At 42.6% G+C, this 25,225-nt stretch overlaps 1 protein-coding gene across 2 annotated transcripts in view; it reads left to right on the top strand.

The window, feature by feature from the left end:
* LOC106592038 (adhesion G protein-coupled receptor B2) overlaps nt 1-25,225 on the top strand; it is a 430,312-nt gene that overhangs the window by 249,793 nt on the left and 155,294 nt on the right. For both annotated transcript variants that reach the window (XM_045694923.1, XM_045694922.1), the window contains 4 exons: nt 6,720-6,884; nt 7,179-7,343; nt 14,326-14,427; nt 24,252-24,358. In XM_045694923.1, coding sequence (XP_045550879.1) covers nt 6,720-6,884; nt 7,179-7,343; nt 14,326-14,427; nt 24,252-24,358 — 539 coding nt within the window. The remainder of the gene's footprint in view (nt 1-6,719; nt 6,885-7,178; nt 7,344-14,325; nt 14,428-24,251; nt 24,359-25,225) is intronic.

Genomic DNA, 25,225 nt, shown 5'->3' with positions numbered 1-25,225 from the left:
TCCAGTCTACTGTCTGGCTACAGTCTCTGTTATTGTCTGGCTCCAGTCTAATGTCTGGCTACAGTCTCTCTGTTATTGTCTGGCTCCAGTCTACTGTCTGGCTCCAGTTTACTGTTTGGCTACATTCACAGTGTTATTGTCAAGCTACAGTCTACTGTCTGGCTGAGATTACTGTCTGGCTGTCTACTGTGTTATTGTCTGGCTCTAGTCTAATGTCTGGTTACAGTCTCTGTGTTATTGTCAAGCTACAGTCTAATGTCTGGCTACAGTATCTGTGTTATTGTCTGGTTACAGTCTACTGTCTGGCAACAGTCTCTGTTAATATCTGGCTACAGTCTACTGTCTGGCTACAGTCTGCTGTCTGGCTACAGTCTGCTGTCTGGCTACAGTCTCTGTGTTATTGTCTGGCTACAGTCTCTGTGTTATCGTCTGGTTACAGTCTCTGTGTTATTGTCTGGCTACAGTCTACTGTCTGGCTACAGTCTCTGTGTTATCGTAAGCTACAGTCTACTGTATGGCTACAGTCTCTGTGTTATCGTAAGCTACAGTCTACTGTCTGGTTACAGTATCTGTTATTTTTAGGCTGGCTACAGTTTGTCTGTGTGTTATTGTCAGGCAACAGTCTGTGTCTTATTGTCAGGCGACGTCCGGCCTGTGTGTAATTGCCATGTACAGTCTGTGTTATTGTCAGGCTACAGTCTGTCTGTGTTATTGTCAGGGTGCAGTCTGTCTGTGTTATTGTCAGGGTACAGTCTGTCTGTGTTATTGTCAGGGTACAGTCTGTCTGTGTTATTGTCAGGGTGCAGTCTGTCTGTGTTATTGTTAGGGTGCTGTCTGTCTGTGTTATTGTCAGGGTACAGTCTGTCTGTGTTAATAATAAATCAGTGGATAAGCCCATTCAGTGTCTTATCATCCCAGCTACAGACACAAATCATCTCCCTAATGAAGGGAATGTTTAAACACAGTTAAACAGGCAGACTGACAGACAGACAGACAGACAGACAGACAGACAGACAGACAGACAGACAGACAGACAGACAGACAGACAGACAGGCAGGCAGGCAGACAGGCAGACGGGCAGGCAGACGGGCAGGCAGACGGGCAGGCAGACAGGCAGACGGGCAGGCAGACAGGGAAGAGGGGGACAGGAGGAAGACAAGTCTGAATCTACTGTAGTATGCCTGCTGGGCTGTTTAAACATGCTGTTGGAAAGAGGGAGAGATACATAAGGAGAGAGAGGGAGAGAGAGAAAGAGATAGCGAGAGCCAGACTGTGAGAGAGAGGGGGGAAGAAAAATGAGAGAGAGGAAGAGAAACGAGAGAGAGAGAGAGAGAGAGAGAGAGAGAGAGACAGAGTGTGGGTGTGTGCTGAAGTTTATATCTTTACATGTGTGCGCTGATATTTGTATGTGTGTGTTTGTGTGCGTGTCGGTCTAAAACCAGGAAAAGGAATTAGTGTCATTGTCCTTAGTGTAACAGTCTAGCCTATGTTGCTGCCTTACATGCATCTATTTTTCTGTCTGTCTATCTCTCTCTCTCACACACTGGCGTACAATGAGTTCAGCTGTGTATCATGCCTCAGTTGTCTTTTCTAGGCGTCTAGCCTCAATCCCAGCTGCTCGCTCTCTGTCTCTTTCTCTCTTTCTCTCTCTCTTTCTCTCTCTCTCTCTCTCTCACTCTCTCGCTCTCGCTATCTTTCTCTCGCTCTCTCTCTCTTTCTCTCTCTCTCTCTCTCTCTCTCTCTCTCTCTCTCTCTCTCTCTCTCTCTCTCAGTTCAAGGGCTTTATTGGCATGGGAAACCCCCCTCTTTCTCTTCTGTTGGTTGGTGAGTTTGAGTAATGATGATGGTTCCACCTGGCCCATGTTGATGGCTGCTCATTCAAAAAACACTTGTCTCTCACAACTGAATTGACCCTACGCGCACACACACACACACACACACACACACACACACACACACACACACACACACACACACACACACACACACACACACACACACACACACACACACACACACCGCAGTAGGCGTTCATCATATTTACTTCATGTGACAGAGCTTTTTAGCTAAAGTCACTGATGTCTGCACAAGATGAGTTTAGCCTTAACACACACACCTGAACACTTAGCCAGTCCACGAAACATTGCCTTCTCTGAACGTACCCTTCTTAACCAACCGTTCAGACTGTGGAATAGTGCTTTGTTTAAATTACTGTGCAGTGACATGCTCTTGAACGTGCAGTTGATGAAGTGTCATATGCATTACATGTTCTTGTACAACAATTGTTGCTGGAGCTACAGTCGGGGGTTCTCTTCTCTCTGGTCTTACAAAGTCCCTACCTTATATTCATGAAGCTCCAAATAAACTCAGCAAAAAAAGAAATGTCCTCTCTCTGTCAACTGCATTTATTTTGAGTAAACTTAATATGTGTAAATATTTGTATGACCATAACAAGATTCAACAACTGAGACATAAACTGAACAAGTTCCACAGACATGTGACTAACAGAAATGGAATAATGTGTCCCTGAACAAAGGGGGGGGGGTCAAAAGTAGCAGTCAGTATCTGGTGTGGCCATCAGCTGCATTAAGTACTGCAGTGCATCTCCTCCTCATGGACTGCACCAGATTTGCCAGTTCTTGCTGTGAGATGTTACCCCACTCTTCCACCAATGCACCTTCAAGTTCCGGACATTTCTAGGGGGAATGGCCCTAGCACTCACCCTCCGATCCAACAGTTCTCAGACGTGCTCAATGGGATTGAGATCCGGGCTCTTCTCTGGCCATGGGAGAACACTGACATTCCTATCTTGCAGGAAATCACGCACAGAACGAGCAGTATGGCTGGTAGCATTGTCATGCTGGAGGGTCATGTCAGGATGAGCCTGCAGGAAGGGTACCACATGAGGGAGGAGGATGTCTTCCCTGTAACACACAGCGTTAAGATTGCCTGCAATGACAACAAGCTCAGTCCAATGATGCTGTGCCACGCTGCCCCAGACCATCGATCCAGAGTACAGGCCTTGGTGTAAAGCTCATTCCTTCAACGATAAACGCGAATCTGACCATCACCCCTGGTGAGACAAAACCGTGACTCATCAGTGAAGAGCACTTTTTGCCAGTCCTGTCTGGTCCAGCGACGGTGGGTTTGTGCCCATAGGCGACGTTGTTGCCAGTGATGTCTGGTGAGGACCTTTCTTACAACAGGCCTACAAGCCCTCAGTCCAGCCTTTCTCAGCCTATTGCGGACAGTCTGAGCACTGATGGAGGGATTGTGCGTTCCTGGTGTAACTCGGGCAGTTGTTGTTGCCATCCTGTACCTGTCCCGCAGGTGTGATGTTCGGATGTACCGATCCTGTGCAGGTGTTGTTACACGTTGTCTGCCACTGCGAGGATGATCAGCTGTCCGTCCTGTCTCCCTGTAGTGCTGTCTTAGGCGTCTCACAGTACGGAAATGGCAATTTCTTGATCAGGTCACATTTGCAGTCCTCATGCCTCCTTGCAGCATGCCTAAGGCACGTTTACACAGATGAGCAGGGACCCTGGGTGTCTTTCTTTTGGTGGTATTAAGAGTTAGTAGAAAGGCCTCTTTAGTGTCCTAAGTTTTCATAACTGTGACCTTAATTGTCTACCGTCTGTAAGCTGTTCGTGTCTTAACGACCGTTCCACAGGTGCGTATTCCTTAATTGTTTATGGTTCATTGAACAAGCATGGGAAACAGTGGTTAAACCCTTTACAATGAAGATCTGTGAAGTTATTTGGATTTTTACGAATTATCTTTGAAAGACAGGGTCCTGAAAAAGGGATGTTTATTTTTTTGTTGAGTTTAGGCTTTTTCAACCAAATCAAGTCCATTTTTATTTTTTTTGTCACATGTGCCGAATACCAAAAGTGCAGTAGACCTTGCGGTGAAATGCTTACTTACAAGCCCCTAATCAACAATGAGGTTTTAAGAAAAATAAGAGTTAAGAAAATAAGTAGTAAAAAATAAAAGAGCAACAATAAAATAACAATAACGAGGCTATATGCAGGTGGTACCGAGTCAATGTGCGGGGTACAGGTTAGTCGAGGTAATATGTACATGTACTGTAGGTAGGGGTAATGTTACTAACCCCTATTTTTCAATGTTCTACCTCATTTAAACCCTGTTTACCAATGTTTTACCTCATTTAAACCCTGTTTACTAATGTTCTACTTCATTCAACTCCTATTTACCAATGGTTTACATCATTCAACCCCTATTTACCAATGTTCTACTTCATTCAACCCCTATTTACCAATGTTCTACTTCATTCAACCCCTATTTACCAATGTTCTACTTCATTCAACCCCTATTTACCAATGTTCTACTTCATTCAACCCCTATTTACCAATGTTCTACTTCATTCAACCCCTATTTACCAATGTTCTACTTCATTCAACCCCTATTTACCAATGTTCTACCTCATTCAACCCCTATTTAACAGGAGTTTTGACAGCCATCGCAGACGCACACACACACAGCTATCTTGGGATATGTAATTTACCCGGAAGGCCACATTGTCTTTTCATATATTTTAAAAGTGTCTTGTCTTTACAGTGCTAATAACTGGATACTCAGGACTGGGGTGTTTTCCCTGGTGCTGTGAAGTGTTATATTAACAACAGCATCACCAACACCAATGTTCTTCCTCATTCAACCCCTATTTTTCAATGTTCTACCTCATTTAAACCCTGTTTACTAATGTTCTACCTCATTCAACCCCCATTTGTCAATGTTCTACCTCATTTAAACCCTATTTACCAATGTTCTACCTCATTTAAACCCTGTTTACCAATGTTCTACCTCATTCAACCCCTATTTTTCAATGTTCTACCTCATTTAAACCATATTTACCAATGTTTTACCTCATTTAAACCCTGTTTACTAATGTTCTACCTCATTCAACCCCTATTTAACAATGTTTTACCTCATTCAACCCCTATTTACAAATTGTTGACCTCATTCGACCCTTATTTACCAATGTTTTAACTCGTTCAGCTCCTATTTACCAATGTTCGCAACAACACAATGATATCAATCAGATGTCCTGGCACTGGCTTCCCCGAGTGTCATCTGTCATGTAGGGAACTGCTAAACTGACAGGCTTTGCATCAAAATATGCAATATCAATAAACATGGGAAAGAGAGAGCGAGAGAATCGTCCCAGGAACTGTAATAGATTAATAATGAATGAATAATACATTAAATCATAAAACACTTGTCTAAATGCATCAACATCTATCTGAATGACAAGGACGGGATGTAAACAAAGAGGAGTTTTGACAGCCATCACAGACACGCACACACACACACACAGCTATCTTGGGATATGTAATTTACCCAGAAGGCCACATTGTCTTTTCATATATTTTAAAAGTGTCTTGTCTTTACAGTGCTAATAACTGGATACTCAGGACTGTGGTGTTTTCCCTGGTGCTGTGAAGTGTTATATTAATAACAGCATCTCTCTATGTTAAGGTGTCTGAGTTCACTGAAGTCTTAACGTTAAGTAAAGAAACATATGGAAATCACTGGAGGGGAAAAAACTGCAGGACTTTGATGGTTATGTCAAATATGTCTAGCCTGTATATATTTCTACCTTTGTGTGTGTATATGTGTATATATGTTGTTTTTGTGTATTTTATACATTCATTTATAAAGTAAACATTGCCAGCTACCCGCGATGGAATTTGTCCCTCGATTAGTCCTCAAAGGGGACAGTGGGGGCTTTCATTAGCAGTGTGTTGATGTTATCAGGCTTTGGTGCCATTGCTCAGTATCCCATATTCATCTGCTGCCTTCTAACCGGCTCTACTTTGATTTGATTAAAAGGCTGTCCTCCTTTTTGATTTAGCCTCCACCAAAACTCCAGATGGAATAGGTTGAAAAACTCTTCAAATCTAACTGCATTGTGGGGGGAAATCAAACTCCACAGAAAAAACTAACTCAAGACCTTGATAGAAGTACATAGCCATGCTGAATTACTTTTGAAAAGTGGGCACTTTTGCACTTTCATGTCTGGCATTTGATTCCATAATGAAGATGGTAGGAAATCAGTAGTTGTTTGGATTTGTTGTTAGTCTGTTGCAGCACAAGCTAGGTCTGACATATACAACAGTCGTACTGCTGTCTCCAACCCGATTGTCTTTTCTCTATCTATCTATCTATCTATCTATCTATCTATCTATCTATCTATCTATCTATCTATCTATCTATCTATCTATCTATCTATCTATCTATCTATCTATCTATCTATCTATCTATCTATCTATCTATCTATCTATCTATCTATCTATCTATCTATCTATCTATCTATCTATCTATCTATCTATCTATCTATCTATCTATCTATCTATCTATCTATCTATCTATCTATCTATCTATCTATCTATCTATCTATCTATCTATCTATCTATCTATCTATCTATCTATCTATCTATCAATCTCTCTTTCTGTCTTTCTGTCTTTCTGTCTCTCTTGTTTTCTGTCTCTGTATTTCAACCCCCCTCCTTTCAATGCTTCTTTAATTTAACATCTCTCTCCCTTCCTCTCTCTCTCTCTCTCTCTCCTTCCCTCTTCCCTCTTCCCTCTCACTCTCCCCCTCTCTCACTCTCTTTCTATCTTTCTCTCTCTTTCTCTCGCTCTCTCGCTCTCTATCTCTCTCCCCCTCTCTCGCTGTCTCTGTCTCTCTCCTCTAGTGGAGGGCCAGTGGTTGGACTGGGCTCCGTGGTCTAGGTGCAGTGAAACCTGTTCCACAGGGAGCCAGCAGAGACAGAGGAGGTGTAGTGCATCGGTGCACGGCTGGGCAGAGTGTAAAGGACCACACCAGGAGACCAGGGAGTGTACCAACCCATCTTGTGGTGGTAAGACAAAAATATATACACACATAGAGCACAGACAGACAGACACACAATATATATATGTGTGTGTGTGTGTGTGTGTGTGTGTGTGTGTGTGTGTGTGTGTGTGTGTGTGTGTGTGTGTGTGTGTGTGTGTGTGTGTGTGTGTGTGTGTGTATCTGCATGTTATGACATCATGTGCATTAAACCATCTCCCATCATATCTCCACCCTTCCCCTTCCCTCTCTCTCTCTCCCTCTCTCTCTCTCTCTCTCTCTCTCTCTCCCTCCCTCTCTCTCCCTCTCTCTCTCTCTCCAGGTGGGGGTAACTGGGGCAGCTGGAACCACTGGAGTCTGTGCAGTAAAACGTGTGACTCAGGGTGGCAGCGTCGCTTCAGGATGTGTGAGGGGACAGGGATACAAGGTTACCCCTGTGATGGCTCCGGAGAGGAGGTCCGCTCCTGCAACGACAAGAAGTGCCCCGGTCAGTGTCTGTGTGTGTGTTTGTATCTCTGTGTGTGTTTATTTCTCTTTGTGTCTCTGTGTCTTTGTCTCTTTGTGTCTCAGTGTGTGTTTACGTCGCTTTGTGTCTGTCTGTCTGTCTGTCTGTCTGTCTGTCTGTCTGTCTGTCTGTCTGTCTGTCTGTCTGTCTGTCTGTCTGTCTGTCTGTCTGTCTGTCTGTCTGTCTGTCTGTCTGTCTGTCTGGTCAGGTAGGGACTGTATGTGTGTGATGGTATGAGGGCTGTGTGTGTGTGTCTGTGTGTGTTCATTGAGAGGGCGAACTGTTTGTGATTATTGGTGATAATTTGCGAACATGTTTGTTTTTGTTGAAATGTGTTGTGGTGTATTTGTTTAATAGGCTCAGTTATAAGTGTGTTGAGTTACGTATAGTGGGGGTATAATTGTATCTGTAATGATTGTGGAATGAGGGGAATTGACGGTTCTTCATGTGTCAGTCAAACTGCATCACAGAGAGTGGATGATTCCCTGTGGTGAAGACAACACTGTAGCACAGCTTACCCAGCTACCACATAACATTCTGAGAACCTAATGTTTCTTAGAGCTTGGTGAGAGCATGGTTGTCCTATGGTTATTTTGCATACAACCTTCCCACAATATTCTGCAAATGGTACAGGATACCCCGCTCGCACATAACGTTCTGAGAACCATATGTTCCTTACGTGGGGATTTCAGTACTTCAGCATAACGTTTTCTAAAGGGTTCCTCATGGTTCTCAGAACATTAAGAACAGTTTCCATAAAAAGCAGAAGAAAACATTAGTAATGTTCAAATAACGTTCTAAGAATGTTATTTAAAAACATTTATACAACAGGTGGGTCTAATCCTGAATGCTGATTGGTTAAAAGCGCATTCCAAACGCTGTCTATTCCACAAGTTACCGCTGGCTAAATCTATGACGTAAAAAATGCCTATTTTCTCTGTTCCATCTGATTGCACAATCCACTGTCTCATTAGCCCAGCCAGACAATTTCTAAACTTGATCTCAACTATAAAAAGCCTCTGGACATTATATCATATTTATTTTAGACTAACATTTAGTTTTCAACATTGGAGATTTGAATAAACCTTGCTGTCTGTCTCTCCGACATTTGCAACATTGTTTCAATATTCAAATTCGGTCTCCAGCTTTCCCATAGTAATGAACATGTCGGGAGTCGGGATAAGACAGTTTTTCTCAGCCAGCCAGTCATGAACCATCATAATTTGTATGTATATACAGTAAAAGTCAAAAGTTTGGACACACCAACCCATTCAAAGATTTGTCTTTATTTACAAAATGTTATACATTGTAGAATAATAGTGAAGACATCAAAACTATGAAATACGACATATGGAATCATGTAGTAACCAAAAAAGTGTTAAACAAATGAAAATATATTTTATATTTGAGATTCTTCAAAGTAGCCACCCTTTGCCTTGATGACAGATTTGCACACTCTTGGCATTCTCTCAAGCAGCTTCATGAGGTAGTCACCTGGAATGCATTTCAATTAACAGGTGTGCCTCGTTCAAAGTGAATTTGTGGAATTTCTTTCCTTGTTAATGCTTTTGAGCCAATCAGTGGTGACAAGGTAGGGGTGGTATACAGAAGATAGCCCTATTTGGTAAAAGACGAAGTCCATATTATGGCAAGGACAGCTCAAATAAGCAAAGAGAAAAGACAGTCCATCATTACTTTAAGACATGAAGGTCAGTCAATATGGAAAAGTTTCTTCAAGTGCAGTCGCAAAAACCATCAAGCGCTATGATGAAACTGGCTCTCATGAGGACAGCCCCAGGAAAGGAAGACGCAGAGTTACCTCTGCTGCAGAGGATAAGTTATTTAGTGTTACCAGCTTTAGAAATTGCAGACCAAATAAATGCTTCACAGAGTTCAAGTAACAGACACATCTCAACATCAACTGTTCAGAGGAGACTGCGTGAATCAGGCCTTCATGGTCGAATTGCTGCAAAGAAACCACTACTAAAGGTCACCAACAAGAAGAAGAGACTTGCATTGGCCAAGAAACATGAACACTGGACATTAGTCAGGTGGAAATGTGTCATTTGGTCTGATGAGTCCAAATTTGAGATTTTTAGTTCCAATCGCCATGTCTTTGTGAGACGCAGAGTAGGTGAACAGATGATCTCCGCATGTGTAGTTCCCACCGTGAAGCATGGAGGAGGAGGTGTGATGGTGTGGGGGTGCTTTGCTTGTGACACTCTCAGTGATTTATGTACAATTCACTTAACCAGCATGGCTACCACAGCATTCTGCAGTGATACACCATCCCATCTGGTTTGCACTTAGTGGGACAATCATTTGTTTTTCAACAGGACAATGACCTAACACAAATCCAGGCTGTGTAAGGGCTATTTGACCAAGAAGGATAGTGATGGAGTGCTGCATCAGATGACCTGGTCTCCACAATCTCCTGACCTAAACCAAATTGAGATGGTTTGGGATGAGTTGGGCCGCAGAGTGAAGGAAAAGCAGCCAACAAGTGCTCAGCATATGTGGAAACTCCTTCAAGACTGTTGGAAAAGCATTCCAGGTGAAGCTGGTTGAGAGAATGCCAAGAGTGTGCAAAGTTGTCATCAAGGCAAAGGCTGGCTACTTTGAAGAATCTAAAATATGACATATATTTTGATTTTTTTAACAAATTTTTGGTTACTACATGATTCCATGTGTTATTTCATATTATATTTCCATGTATTATTTGATGCCTTCACTATTATTCTTCAATGTACTGTAGAAAATAGTAAAAATAAAGAAAAACCCTGGGACCATGCCTCAGGACTACCTTGCCTGATGACTCTTTGCTGTCCCCAGTCCACCTGGTCGTGCTGCTGCTTCAGTTTCAACTGTTCTGCCTGCAGCTATGGAACCCAGACCTGTTCACCGGACATGCTACCTTGTCCCGTACCTGCTCTTTTCAACTTTCTCTCTAGCTCACCTGCTGTCTCTAACTCTGAATGCTTGGCTATGAAAAGCCAACTGACATTTACTCCTGAGGTGCTGACCTGTTGCACCCTCTACAACCACTGTGATTATTATTATCTGATCCTGCTAGTCATCTATGAACGTTTGAAAATCTTGGCCATGTACTGTTATAATCTCAACCTGGCACAGCCAGAAGATGACTGGCCACCCTCAGATCCTGGTTCCTCTCTAGGTTTCTTCCTAGGTTCCTGCCTCTCTAGGGAGTTTTTCCTAGCCACAGTGTTTCTACATCTGCATTGCTTGGTGTTTGGGGTTTTAGGCTGGGTTTCTGTATAGCACTTTGTGACATCTGCTGATGTAAAAAGGGCTTTATAAATGCATTTGATTGATTGATTGAATTTGTAGGTGTGTCCAAACTTTGAACTGGTACTGTATACAAATAACTCTATAAATAGTAAACAGGTAAAACTAAACAAAGTACAGCCAGTGTGTCATTCCAGCTTCAGTTTGAAGTGATTGTGTTAGTTGTGTTGTTGGCTAGCTCCTCTGAACAACAGAGTCCTGACAAAAGAGCACATTTTGTATGCCAGGTGAAAATTGTGCATCATTAGCTCATTGTTATGGATGTATCCAAGTAAATGTCACTCGAAAACAACTTTAACAAACGCAAATGCAGCTACTTTGCTGTTATTCTGGCTGCACTTTTTGACGTGACTGTAAGTTAGCCATAGTTGGCTAGCTAGCAAGCAAGGGTTAAGAACGTAGCCAGCCAGTATGGCAATGGAACATTTAGAACGAACGCCCTTGTCGCGTCCATAGATACAGAACAAAAAGACTGAACGACTGGGTCGCGTCTCTGGCAACCAAACCGATAGAACAAACGACCAGCTGGTTTGGGTAGCAACCCAAGATTTGTGTCGGGACTATATCCTGTGGAAGGATGAAATAGTATGAATAAATTCATCAAAATAATGTTTAAAGAAAATATGTGAATCATTTTTAGAATATGTTGGTAACCCTTTGTTTGGAGCCGGTGTTTGGAGTATATATTGGTACGGTTTGCCAATAACAACAACCGTGCCAATATATCCTCCAAACAAGGGCTTCTCGGGCATTAGCACTTAAATACATTATGTTCTCAGCATCAACAAAACTCTCTCTATCCTCTATCTTGTTAACTGTGTTCAGGTGTGTTGGTGCTGCCCACTAATTGGCCACACCTGATCTTAATGAGTGCTTGTTTCCTTTGAAATAGGGTCTGTTTGATTATAGATTAAATAGATTTAATAGATTAAAATGAACAGCTCTGTATGAGTTAAAAAAACAAGGCATGCTAGCTCCACCCTGGTGATGCAGTGGGCTAATTGCAGGGATAGAGAACAGAAGATCATAGATTTGACACAATAAACAAGAAATGTGTTAGCATGATTAATGCCTAAGCAAATTAATTTCCATGTGTCCTATTTGTGCTTGGAGTTCAGAACAGTTAACATAAGCTAGCAGTGCTATTAAAAGTCTTATTGAAACATGTACTTAGAACGTTATTCTATTACCGTTCTCAGAACGTTACTCAAGCCTCACATCCCTTCTCAAAAAATGTTACCGGTCAGGAAACTTATGAATTTGTTCCCAGAACCAATGGGAAACCAAAAAGTTACATTTCCAAAACTTTCAAGGAATCAGATGTGCTAGCTGGGTATTGTCTTCTCTCCTGCTCTCTCTCTCTCTCTCTCTCTCTCTCTCTCCCTCTCTCTCTCCTCTCTCTCTCTTGTCTCTCTCTCTCTCTCTCTCCTCTCTCTCTCCTCTCTCTCTCCTCTCTCTCTGTCTGTCTATCCATTTTCATGCTCCCTTTTACTTTAGTTTGTTGCACATTATCTATCTTTCTGAATGCCTCTCCATCCCTCACTCGCTCTCTCTCTGTTGACATCATTTTCCCTCCATTTTCTTCCTGTCTCTTGCTCTCTCAATCTTAATATTCACTCTCCCTTTCTGCATTTCCCTCTCACTTTATCTCCCTCTTCCTCTCTTTTTCTCAACCTATATTTCTTTTTTGCTCTCCGCTCTCTCTATTCTCTCCCTCCCTCTCCCTCCCTCTCTCAGCTCACAGGACGAAGGGTATAGTTCAAAGCCCTGCTTGGTGTGATTTGTCAGTGTGTCAGCCACTGCAGCAAACAGCACAGTTTAATAAGCATTCCTTTGACTGGGGTTTTCTCTTTCTGTGTGTATGTGTGTGTGTGCGTGCGTGTGTGTGTGTGCGGTGCTCTGGGAGGCTATAGATTAGATAAATGTCAGACATTGCCGCAGAGTGAACTTCTGTCAGAGGCAGTCCTTTTATAGTTCTCTGGCATGTTGCAGAACATACAGATCTGTCCAAGAGTTTGGAGGGGAACATAGATTTAGATGAAGAAGAAGGCTAAGGGTGCATCTCTCACTATCTTTCTCTCTTGTCCTGCGCTGTTTTCTCTCTCTCCAATCTCTCTCTCTCTCTCTCTCTCTCTCTCTCTCTCTTCTCCAGACTCTGAGTATTTCCTCTCTTGTAATATTCTTCATCATTCAGGGTTATGTAGAGAGGGATAAAAAGAGAAATGAATACAAAGAGGGACAGATAAAGACAGATTGCATATGCATTGAGTGTACAAAACATTAGGAACACCTTCCGAATATTGAGTTGCACTTCCTTTTGTCCCCAGAATAGCCTCATTTCGTCCTTAATGTTTTGTACACTCACTGTATATTGTAGAGGTAATGATGGAAATACAGTACCAGTCAAAAGTTTGGACACACTTACTTATTCAAGGGTTTTTCTTTATTTTTACTATTTTCTACATTATAGAATAATAGTGAAGACATCAAAACTATGAAATAACACATATGGTATCATGTAGTAACCAAAAAAGTGTTAAACAAATCAAAATCTTTTTTATATTTGAGATTATTCAAAGTAGTCACCCTTTGCCTTGATGACAGCTTTGCGCACTTTGCACACAAAACATGCAAAAATGTCTAAAAACCTGTTTTTGCTTTGTCATTATGAGGTATTGATGAGGAAGATGAGGTAGATTGATGAGGGAAAAAAACAATTTAATCAATTTTTGAATAAGTCTGGAATGTAACAAAATGTGGAAAGATCTACAATGTAGAAAGTCAATACGTCTGAATATTTTCTGAATGAACAAAACAAAAAAAGTGGTATGTGCTCAGAGGGACTGGATGGCTTGGTTGGTTGCTTATTATACTTGTACATTGTAGAGGTAATGATCGATATATATTGTAGAGGTAATGATGAATATATATTGTAACGGTAATGATGGAAATAGCTTAAAGGTAATGATGAATATATATTGTAGAGGTAATGAGGAATATATTGTAGAGGTAATGAGGAATATATATTGTAGAGGTAATGATGGATATATATATATTGTAGAGATAATGATGGATATATATACATATTGTAGAGATAATGATGTATAAATATATTAGAGGTAATGATGAAAATATATTGTAACAGTAATGATGGAAATAGCGTAAAGGTAATGATGAATATATATTGTAGAGGTAATGATGGATATATATATATATATATATATATATATATTGTAGAGATAAGGATGGATAAATATATTAGAGGTAATGATGAATATATATTGTAGAGGTAAGGATGGATATATATATATATATATATATATATATTGTAGAGATAATGATGGTAATGAGGAATATATATTGTAGAGGTAGTGATGTGTATATATATATATATTTATATATATATATGTATATATATATATATAGTAGAGGTAATGATGGATATATATTGTAGAGATAATGATGGATAAATATATTAGAGGTAATGATGAATATTGTAGAATAATGATAAATATATACTGCAGAGGTAATGAAATATATAGAAAGAGAGGGTAATAAATACAATGCCTGGGAAAATGATATCTGTTGCAGGATATTATTGAATTGCAGTGTGTGTGTTATATCTAACTCCCTCTCTCGCTCTTCTGTGTCTCTGCAGCACCTCATGAGATCTGTAGAGATGAGTACCTTGTAAACATGACCTGGAAAAGAGCCTCGGCTGGAGAAACAGTCTACAACAAGTGTCCGACTAACGCCACTGGTAAACCTGACTATACTATGACAGTACTATAACTATACTGCTATTATAAACCGTGATTGTGTAGTCTAACAGTCAGGGTTGGGATATGTAAGAAACACATTTCCATTCCATTACACACATGTACTAGTGTGTAACAGGACAAATATAAGCACCCCTTAAATTATAATGTATTATGTACGTTTACACTGTAATGATGTAGTCCAACTGCTGCTAGTACTAAGTATCTGACTACTGCTAGTACTAAGTGTCTGACTACTGCTAGTACTAAGTGTCTGACTACTGCTAGTACTAAGTGTCTGACTACTGCTAGTACTAAGTGTCTGACTAGTACTAAGTGTCTGACTACTGCTAGTACTAAGTGTCTGACTACTGCTAGTACTAAGTGTCTGACTACTGCTAGTACTAAGTGTCTGACTACTGCTAGTACTAAGTGTCTGACTAGTACTAAGTGTCTGACTACTGCTAGTACTAAGTGTCTGACTACTGCTAGTTCTAATCACAACATCATTCATGTTTGTAAAGTTCCTTCGGCACATGTAAGGTCTACAGAGTGTTGTATGGTTGAGGTAGTGTACAGTGTGAAAAGTAATACATTCTGGTTAATATTGTGGTGCTGTAGATTCATGTTATTTTCTACCAGAAGTTTATTTCAGAGCAGGTGCCTACCCAGACACTGTCCTCAGGCACTCACTGTAACTAATAATATACTGCTTAATAGATGAGGACTTTGAAATGTGTGTGTTTGCGTGTGTGCGTCTGTGAGCGCGTGTGTGTGCACAAGTGCCTGTGTGTGTGTGTGTGTGTGTGTGTGTGTGTGTGTGTGTGTGTGTGTGTGTGTGTGTGTGTGTGTGTGTGTGTGTGTGTGGAATCTACTCCAGCAGAGAAGGTAGTTTGTACGGTGTCTAGATGTCTTCACCATGAAGTTGGACCTGTTCCGAAATGGATCTGGAGCTTTCTCACCCAAACCCGATTTACATACAGTTGAAGTCGGAAGTTTACCTTTGCCAAATACACTTAAACTCAGTTTTTAACAATTCCTGACATTTAATCCTAGTAAAAATTCCCTGTCTTAGGTCAGTTAGGATCACCACTTTATTTTAAGAATATGAAATGTCAGAATAATAGGAGAGAATGATTTATTTCAGCTTTTATTTCTTTCATCACATTCCCAGTGGGTCAGAAGTTTTTCATACACTCAATTAGTATTTGGTAGCATTGCCTTTAAATTGTTTAACTTCGGTCAAACGTTTTGGGTAGCCTTCCACAAGCTTCCCACAATAAGTTGGGTGAATTTTGGCCCATTCCTCCTGACAGAGCTGGTGTAACTGAGTCAGGTTTGTAAGCCTCCTTGCTCGCACACACTTTTTTCAGTTCTGCTCACAATTATTATATGGGATGGGCCACTCCAATACCTTGACTTTCTTGTCCTTAAGCCATTTTGCCACAACTTTGGAAGTATGCTTGGGGTCATTGTCCATTTAGAAGACCCATTTGTGACCAAGCTTTAACTTCCTGTCTGATGTCTTGAGATGTTGTTTCAATATATCCACATCATTTTCCTACCTCTTGATGCCATCTATTTTGTGAAGTGCACCAGTCCCTCATGCAGCAAAGCACCCCCACAACATGATGCTGCCACCCCCGTGCTTAACGGTTGTGATGGTGTTCTTCAGCCTGCAAGACTCCCCCTTTTACCTCCAAACATAACGATGGTCATTATGGCCAAACAGTTATATTTTTGTTTCATCAGACCAGAGGACATTTCTCCAAAAAGTACGATCTTTGTCCCCATGTGCAGTTGCAAGCCGTAGTCTGGCTTCTTTATGGCGGTTTTGGAGCAGTGGCTTCTTCCTTGCTGAGCGGCCTTTCAGGTTATGTCGATATAGGACTCGTTTTACTGTGGATACAGATACCTTTGTACCTGTTTCCTCCAGCATCTTCACAAGGTCCTTTGCTGTTGTTCTGGGATTGATTTGCACTTTTCGCACCAAAGTACGTTAATCTCTAGGAGACAGAACGCGTCTCCTTCCTGAGCAGTATGACTGCTGCGTGGTCCCATGGTGTTTATACCTGCATACTATTGTTTGTACTGATGAACATGGTACCTTCAGGCATTTGGAAATTGTTCCCAATGATGAACCAGACTTGTGGAGGTCAACAATTTTGGCTGATTTCTTTTGATTTTCCCATGGTGTCAAGTAAAGAGACACTGAGTTTGAAGGTAGGCCTTGAAATACATCCACAGGTACACCTCCAATTGACTCAAATAATATAAATTTGCCTATCAGAAGCTTCTAAAGCCATGACATCATTTTCTGGAATTTTCCAAGCTGTTTAAAGGCACAGTCAACTTAGTGTATGTAAACTTCCGACTTCAATTGTACATATTATCATAACACACAGAGCTGTTATCATAACTCTCAACAACAGCACACATGCGTACACAGACTCAGACATTTACATTTACATTTAAGTCATTTAGCAGACGCTCTTATCCAGAGCGACTTACAAATTGGTGCATTCACCTTATAATATCCAGTGGAACAACCACTTTACAATAGTGCATCTAAATCTTTTAAGGGGGGGTTAGAAGGATTACTTTATCCTATCCCAGGTATTCCTTAAAGAGGTGGGGTTTCAGGTGTCTCCGGAAGGTGGTGATTGACTCCGCTGTCCTGGCGTCGTGAGGGAGCTTGTTCCACCATTGGGGTGCCAGAGCAGCGAACAGTTTTGACTGGGCTGAGCGGGAACTGTGCTTCCTCAGAGGTAGGGAGGCGAGCAGGCCAGAGGTGGATGAACGCAGTGCCCTTGTTTGGGTGTAGGGTCTGATCAGAGCCTGAAGGTACGGAGGTGCCGTTCCCCTCACAGCTCCGTAGGCAAGCACCATGGTCTTGTAGCGGATGCGAGCTTCGACTGGAAGCCAGTGGAGAGAGCGGAGGAGCGGGGTGACGTGAGAGAACTTGGGAAGGTTGAACACCAGACGGGCTGCGGCGTTCTGGATGAGTTGTAGGGGTTTAATGGCACAGGCAGGGAGCCCAGCCAACAACGAGTTGCAGTAATCCAGACGGGAGATGACAAGTGCCTGGATTAGGACCTGCGCCGCTTCCTGTGTGAGGCAGGGTCGTACTCTGCGAATGTTGTAGAGCATGAACCTACAGGATCGGGTCACCGCCTTGATGTTAGTGGAGAACGACAGGGTGTTGTCCAGGGCCACGCCGAGGCTCTTAGCACTCTGGGAGGAGGACACAAGGGAGTTGTCAACCGTGATGGCGAGATCATGGAACGGGCAGTCCTTCCCCGGGAGGAAGAGCAGCTCCGTCTTGCCGAGGTTCAGCTTGAGGTGGTGATCCGTCATTCACACTGATATGTCTGCCAGACATGCAGAGATGCGATTCGCCACCTGGTTGTCAGAAGGGGGAAAGGAGAAGATTAATTGTGTGTCATCTGCATAGCAATGATATGAGAGACCATGTGAGGATATGACAGAGCCAAGTGACTTGGTGTATAGCGAGAATAGGAGTGGGCCTAGAACAGAGCCCTGGGGGACACCAGTGGTGAGAGCACGTGGTGCGGAGACAGATTCTCGCCACGCCACATGGTAGGAGCGACCTGTCAGGTAGGACGCAATCCAAGCGTGGGCCGCGCCGGAGATGCCCAGCTCGGAGAGGGTGGAGAGGAGGATCTGATGGTTCACGGTATCAAAGGCAGCAGATAGGTCTAGAAGGATGAGAGCAGAGGAGAGAGAGTTAGCTTTAGCAGTGCGGAGAGCCTCCGTGACACAGAGAAGAGCAGTCTCAGTTGAATGCCCAGTCTTGAAACCTGACGGATTAGGATCAAGAAGGTCATTCTGAGAGAGATAGCAAGAGAGCTGGCCAAGAACGGCACGTTCAAGAGTTTTGGAGAGAAAGGAAAGAAGGGATACTGGTCTGTAGTTGTTGACATCGGAGGGATCGAGTGTAGGTTTTTTCAGAAGGGGTGCAACTCTCGCTCTCTTGAAGACGGAAGGGACGTAGCCAGCGGTCAAGGATGAGTTGATGAGCGAGGTGAGGTAGGGGAGAAGGTCTCCGGAAATGGTCTGGAGAAGAGAGGAGGGGATAGGGTCAAGTGGGCAGGTTGTTGGGCGGCCGGCCGTCACAAGACGCGAGATTTCATCTGGAGAGAGAGGGGAGAAAGAGGTCAAAGCACAGGGTAGGGCAGTGTGAGCAGGACCAGCGGTGTCGTTTGACTTAGCAAACGAGGATCGGATGTCGTCAACCTTCTTTTCAAAATGGTTGACGAAGTCATCCGCAGAGAGGGAGGAGGGGGGAGGAGGATTCAGGAGGGAGGAGAAGGTAGCAAAGAGCTTCCTAGGGTTAGAGGCAGATGCTTGGAGTTTAGAGTGGTAGAAAGTTGCTTTAGCAGCAGAGACAGAAGAGGAAAATGTAGAGAGGAGGGAGTGAAAGGATGCCAGGTCCGCAGGGAGGCGAGTTTTCCTCCATTTCCGCTCGGCTGCCCGGAGCCCTGTTCTGTGAGCTCGCAGTGAGTCGTCGAGCCATGGAGCAGGAGGGGAGGACCGAGCCGGCCTGGAGGATAGGGGACAGAGGAAATCAAAGGATGCAGAGAGGGAGGAGAGGAGGGTTGAGGAGGCAGAATCAGGAGATAGGTTGGAGAAGGTTTGAGCAGAGGGAAGAGATGATAGGATGGAAGAGGAGAGAGTAGCGGGAGAGAGAGAGCGAAGGTTGGGACGGCGCAATACCATCCGAGTAGGGGCAGAGTGAGAAGTGTTGGATGAGAGCGAGAGGGAAAAGGATACAAGGTAGTGGTCGGAGACTTGGAGGGGAGTTGCAATGAGATTAGTGGAAGAACAGCATCTAGTAAAGATGAGGTCAAGTGTATTGCCTGCCTTGTGAGTAGGGGGGGAAGGTGAGAGGGTGAGGTCGAAAGAGGAGAGGAGTGGAAAGAAGGAGGCAGAGAGGAATGAGTCAAAGTTAGACATGGGGAGGTTAACCTCTTACATCTAGACGTTCCGCTAACGGAACACCTGCTCCAATATCCAATGATGGGCGTGGCGCGAAATACAAACTCCTCTAAAATACAAAAACTTCAATTTTTCAAACATATGACTATTTCACAGCATTTTAAAGATAAGACTCTCCTTTATCTAATCACACTGTCCGATTTCAAAAAGGCTTTACAACGAAAACAAAACATTAGATTATGTCAGCAGAGTACCAAGCCAGAAATAATCAGACACCCATTTTTCAAGCTAGCATATAATGTCACAAAAACCCAGAAGACAGCTAAATGCAGCACTAACCTTTTATGATCTTCATCAGATGACAACCCTAGGACATTATGTTATACAATACATGCATGTTTTGTTCAATCAAGTTCATATTTATATCAAAAACCAGCTTTTTACATTAGCATGTGACGTTCAGAACTAGCATACCCCCCGCAAACTTCCGGGGAATTCGCTAACATTTTACTAAATTACTCACGATAAACGTTCACAAAAAGCATAACAATTATTTTAAGAATTATAGATACAGACCTCCTCTATGCACTCGATATGTCCGATTTTAAAATAGCTTTTTGGTGAAAGCACATTTTGCAATATTCTAAGTACATAGCCCAGGCATCACGGGCTAGCTATTTAGACACCCGGCAAGTTTAGCACTCACCAATATCAGCTTTACTATTATAAAAGTTTCATTACCTTTTGTTGTCTTCGTCAGAATGCACTCCCAGGACTGCTACTTCAATAACAAATGTTGGTTTGGTCCAAAATAATCCATCGTTATATCCGAATAGCGGCGTTTTGTTCGTGCGTTCCAGACACTATCCAAAATGGTAAAGAAGGGTCACGCGCATGGCGCAATTCGTGACAAAAAAAATTCTAAATATTCCATTACCGTATTTCGAAGCATGTCAACCGCTGTTTAAAATCAATTTTTACGCCATTTTTCTCGTAGAAAAAGCGATAATATTCCGACAGGGAATCTCCTTTTCGGCAAACAGAGGAAAAAATCACAAAGGCGGGGGCGGTCGGGTCACGCGCATAAGCCCAGAGTCCCTTGATCGGCCACTTAAGAAAGGCGATAATGTGTTTCAGCCTGGGGCTGGAATGACGACATTCTGTTTTTTCCCGGGCTCTGAGCGCCTATGGACGACGTAGGAAGTGTCACGTTAGAGCAGAGATCCTTAGTAAAAGATAGAGTTGGAAAAGAAGTTCAAGAAATGGTCAGACAGGCCACTTCCTGTAAAGGAATCTCTCAGGTTTTGACCTGCCATTTGAGTTCTGTTATACTCACAGACACCATTCAAACAGTTTTAGAAACTTTAGGGTGTTTGCTATCCATATGTAATAAGTATATGCATATTCTAGTTACTCGGTAGGAGTGGTAACCAGATTAAATCGGGTATGTTTTTTATCCAGCCGTGAAAATACTGCCCCCTAGCCATAACAGGTTAAAGTCACCCAGAACTGTGAGAGGTGAGCCATCCTCAGGAAAGGAACTTATCAAGGCGTCAAGCTCATTGATGAACTCTCCAAGGGGACCTGGAGGGCGATAAATTATAAGGATGTTAAGCTTGAAAGGGCTGGTAACTGTGACAGCATGGAATTCAAATGAGGAGATAGACAGATGGGTCAGGGGAGAAAGAGAGAAAGTCCACTTGGGAGAGATGAGGATTCCAGTGCCACCACCCCGCTGGCTCGATGCTCTAGGGGTATGCGAGAACACGTAGTCAGACGAGGAGAGAGCAGTAGGAGTTGCAGTGTTATCTGTGGTAATCCATGTTTCCGTCAGCGCCAGGAAGTCTAGGGACTGGAGGGTAGCATAGGCTGAGATGAACTCAGCCTTGTTGGCCGCAGACCGGCAGTTCCAGAGGCTGCCAGAGACCTGGAACTCCACGTGGGTCGTGCGCGATGGGACCACCAGGTTAGAGTGGCAGCGGCCACGCGGTGTGGAGCGTTTGTATGGCCTGTGCAGAGGGGAGTGAACAGGGATAGACAGACACATAGTAGACAAGCTACAGAAGAGGCTACGCTAATGCAGAGGAGATTGGAATGACAAGTGGACTACACGTCTCGAATGTTCAGAAAGTTAAGCTTACGTTGCAAAAATCTTATTGACTAAAATGATACAGTACTGCTGGCTGGTGGAGTAGGCTAGCTAGCAGTGGCTGCGTTGTTGACTTAGAACGTGTAGCTGGCTAGGTAACCTCGATAATTTCGGTACTACACCTTGTCATGATACAAAGCAACTTTTTAGCTAGCTAGCTAAAATAACACTAATCAAGACGTTCCTTGTAATGTATTTAGTTTCTACAATGCTGCTCGTCGGTAATAGTTGGCTGGGTTAGGAAAAATGGCGTCGCGGGGGACGGAAATAGCTGGCTAGCTAACCTCGATGGCTGGCTAGCTAACCGCGGTAATTACTAAACTACACAATTATCAAGCTATGACAAAGACAACTAAGTAGCTAGCTAGCTAACACTACACTAGTCACATCGTTCCGTTGTAAAGTATTAGTATCTACAGCGCTGCTAGTCGGTAACGGTTGGCTAGCTAGCAGTGGGTTAATGATGACTAGGTGTGTTGACTAAGTCTGGCGCCGCGTCGCGGCTGGCTAGCTCAACTCGATAATTACTCAAACTACACAATTATCTTAGATACAGCAAAGACAACTATGTAGCTGGCTAACTAACACTAACACCACACTAATCAAGTCGTTACGTTGTAATGTAATAGTTTCTACAGTGCTGCTAGTCGGTCGAAGTTGGCTAGCTAGCAGTGATGACTAGCTAGCTAGCAGCTAGCAGTGTTGACTACGTTAGGAGGACGAAGATAGCTAGCCTCGATAATTACTCAATTACTCTAAACTACACAATTATCTTTGATACAAAGACGGCTATGTAGCTAGCTAAGAAGAATTGCTCAGATCAAACAAATCAAGCCGTTGTAATGTAGTGAAGTGTAATATTACCTGTGGAGCGAAGCGTAGTGCGACTGCTCGCTCCAACCCAGACAGCTGCTTTTTTGAGGAAAGTTTTAGTTGTCACCTACCTTAGTTCAGTGCATGGACTCAGATGCTCTGGATAAGAGTGTCTGTTTAATGATCAACATGTATAACGTGGAGAGAGAGTGAGAGAGCACAGCATTGAAATATTCATGTGGTAATTAGTAAATTTAGTTTTAATGTACATTTCTGACCCACTGGATTTGTGATACAGTGAATTGTCAGTGAAATAATCTCTGTGAACAATTTGTGGATATAATACTTGTGTCATGCACAAAGTAGATGTCCTAACCAACTTGCCAAAACTGTAGTTTGTTAACAAGAACTTTGTGGAGTGGTTGAAAAATGAGTTTTAATAACTCCAAGTGTATGTAAACTTCCGACTTCAACTGTAAATGTATTTGCAAACAAACGGACCCGAGGACAACTAGACCCGTTCTGTATAGACCTGGTCGGATCCAGACCCAGTCCGATCCGATCCAAGTGATGGAAGCAGGCGGGGGAGGGGCCGTACTGGAACGAGTGACACAGGGAACAGGGAGAAGGAGACAGCAACCAACCAACAAGCTGACTCGCACTGTAGTAGACTAATAGCTGCCATAGCTAGGTTATTCATCATCCAATAAGATTATGTAGCACCTGTCTTGACTCCATGAAACCAGCAGAAGCATGTCTACCTGTTGTATTCTATCTTTTTTTAACTTGGCAAGTTAAGAACAAATTCTTATTTACAATGACAGCCTAACCCAGTCAAACCTGGGCCAATTGTGTGTGTCACCCAATGGGACTCCCAATCACTGCCAGATGTGAAGCAGCCTGGATTCAAACCAGGGACTGCAGTGACACCTCTTGCACTGAGATGCAGTGCCTTAGAGTGCTGCACCACTCAGGAGCCCAACTGTTGTAGGAGCCCACCTGTTGGCTCTTGGTCATTGTAGTCTATCCATCTCCTTCAACTTTTAATTCCATCATCCATTTTATTTTAACCATTATTTAACTAGGCAAGTCAGTTAAGAACAAATTCTTATTTTCAATGACAGCCTAGGAACAGTGGGTTAACTGCCTGTTCAGGGGCAGAACAACAGATTTGTACCTTGTCAGCTCAGGGATTTGAACTTGCAACCTTTCTGTTACTAGTCCAACACTCTAACCACTAGACTACCCTGCCACCTCAGGATAGTCTATTAGATATCCTCTAACTTTTGCCACAAACTTTATGACAGCGTATTGCCTCTTTAATGACTTATGATTGCCACAACGAGCGACACGCGCCACTCAAGAAAAGCAAAGAGCAGTAGCATAAATTATAAAATGTCTCTCTCTCTCTCTACTGCAGCAGTCGTGTTCAGATCTTTTAGGGGACCTTCCGGACAAGTCAGTTAAAATGACTCATACCCGAGACCTGTGACAATCATATCAGATCCAACCCAGACCGGTGACATTATTTAGAATTCTGGAACCGGACCCGCTTGGGTCCCAGATGGATTGTCGTGTATTCGGGTACAGGTGGATCCGTGAAGACCTGCAATGGTGTCCCACAGGGTCCAAGTTTCAGTTTCATCATATGTTGTTTCTGTGTTTCCCTCTCAATAACTGTGTACATGTATACTATGTGTGTGACCTTATAGAGTAGTTGTATATTAGATAGTGTTAGGTGGATGGTTGACCTGAGGTTGACCTCAGATCTACATTATAGAGGGTATACTATGTTGGAAACAAGTTGCAATGAGAATGTCATGAGGTTACTGGATAACATGAAACCAATGTGTTATTGCTGTTAAGTTTTATATAATAATGGTATCTCGTTCTCTCTCTCTCTAGGATCTGCTAGTCGTCGTTGCTTGCTGGACGCTAATGGAGTTGCTTACTGGGGTCCTCCGAGCTTCGCCAGATGCGTCTCGATGGAATTCAGATATTTACATTTATCTGTAAGTCCCTTTTTCATGCTCTCTGTATTCACATCTTATTTATTCAAATTCAGTTTGTCTTGTATAACATGCTCAATGAGCCACCTGTGCCGCGACGTTATTGGTAATGCATTTTAGTAAGCTACCTTCTATCCAGATGGTACATCATAACACATAGAGAACTATCAGAACGTCTTCTGTTCATATTTAGTAGTAAGTCATAGCTAAGCCATTTGAACATTGTACATTTGAAATGCACATGTGCTCTATGTTGTCATTTTAGCCTGTCTTCCACTTCCTCAATATTTCCATCGCTATTTCAAAACTAAGGACTTCGTTTCTTCTTCTAGCCTGTAAAATGAACAACTCAATGATAAAACAGATCGCTGTTTAAATAAATAATTTGTTCTCAAAGACTGACCTGGCCCAACAAAGGTTGAATAAATGAATTATTTTGACGCCCACATCGTATTTGTTTGCCCATCAATAGACGTGGGATTGTATTCATAAAGTGTCTTATAGTAAGAGTGCTGAGATCAGTTTAGCCTTTTAAATAATAATGAATAATATTACATGAACTGTGGGGCCTGATCCTAGATCAGCACTCCAACTCTGAGATGGTTTATGAATTCTGGCCCTGAATAACTTTCTGAGAAAAGTTTGTTCAGTTAGTCAAAAGTAGCAATGTCATCACTCTAAACACTTTCTCCCTCTCTAATGAGTTGCTGCTTTCATCCATTGTTTAATGAATGCATTGGTTAATCATTGACTAATCTCTTATGGACAGATTCTCGTGGAAGTTGAAACGGTGAGAATCTGTCAAGGCTCACATAGAATGATTGCGAACAGCAGTAGTTCCTGGTTTTGAGTTTTCATCATTGATTATTT

The sequence above is a fragment of the Salmo salar genome, chromosome ssa14 (genome assembly GCF_905237065.1).
Source record: "Salmo salar chromosome ssa14, Ssal_v3.1, whole genome shotgun sequence".
Taxonomy (NCBI): domain Eukaryota; kingdom Metazoa; phylum Chordata; class Actinopteri; order Salmoniformes; family Salmonidae; genus Salmo; species Salmo salar.
This window is presented reverse-complemented; position numbering and strand designations above follow the sequence as displayed.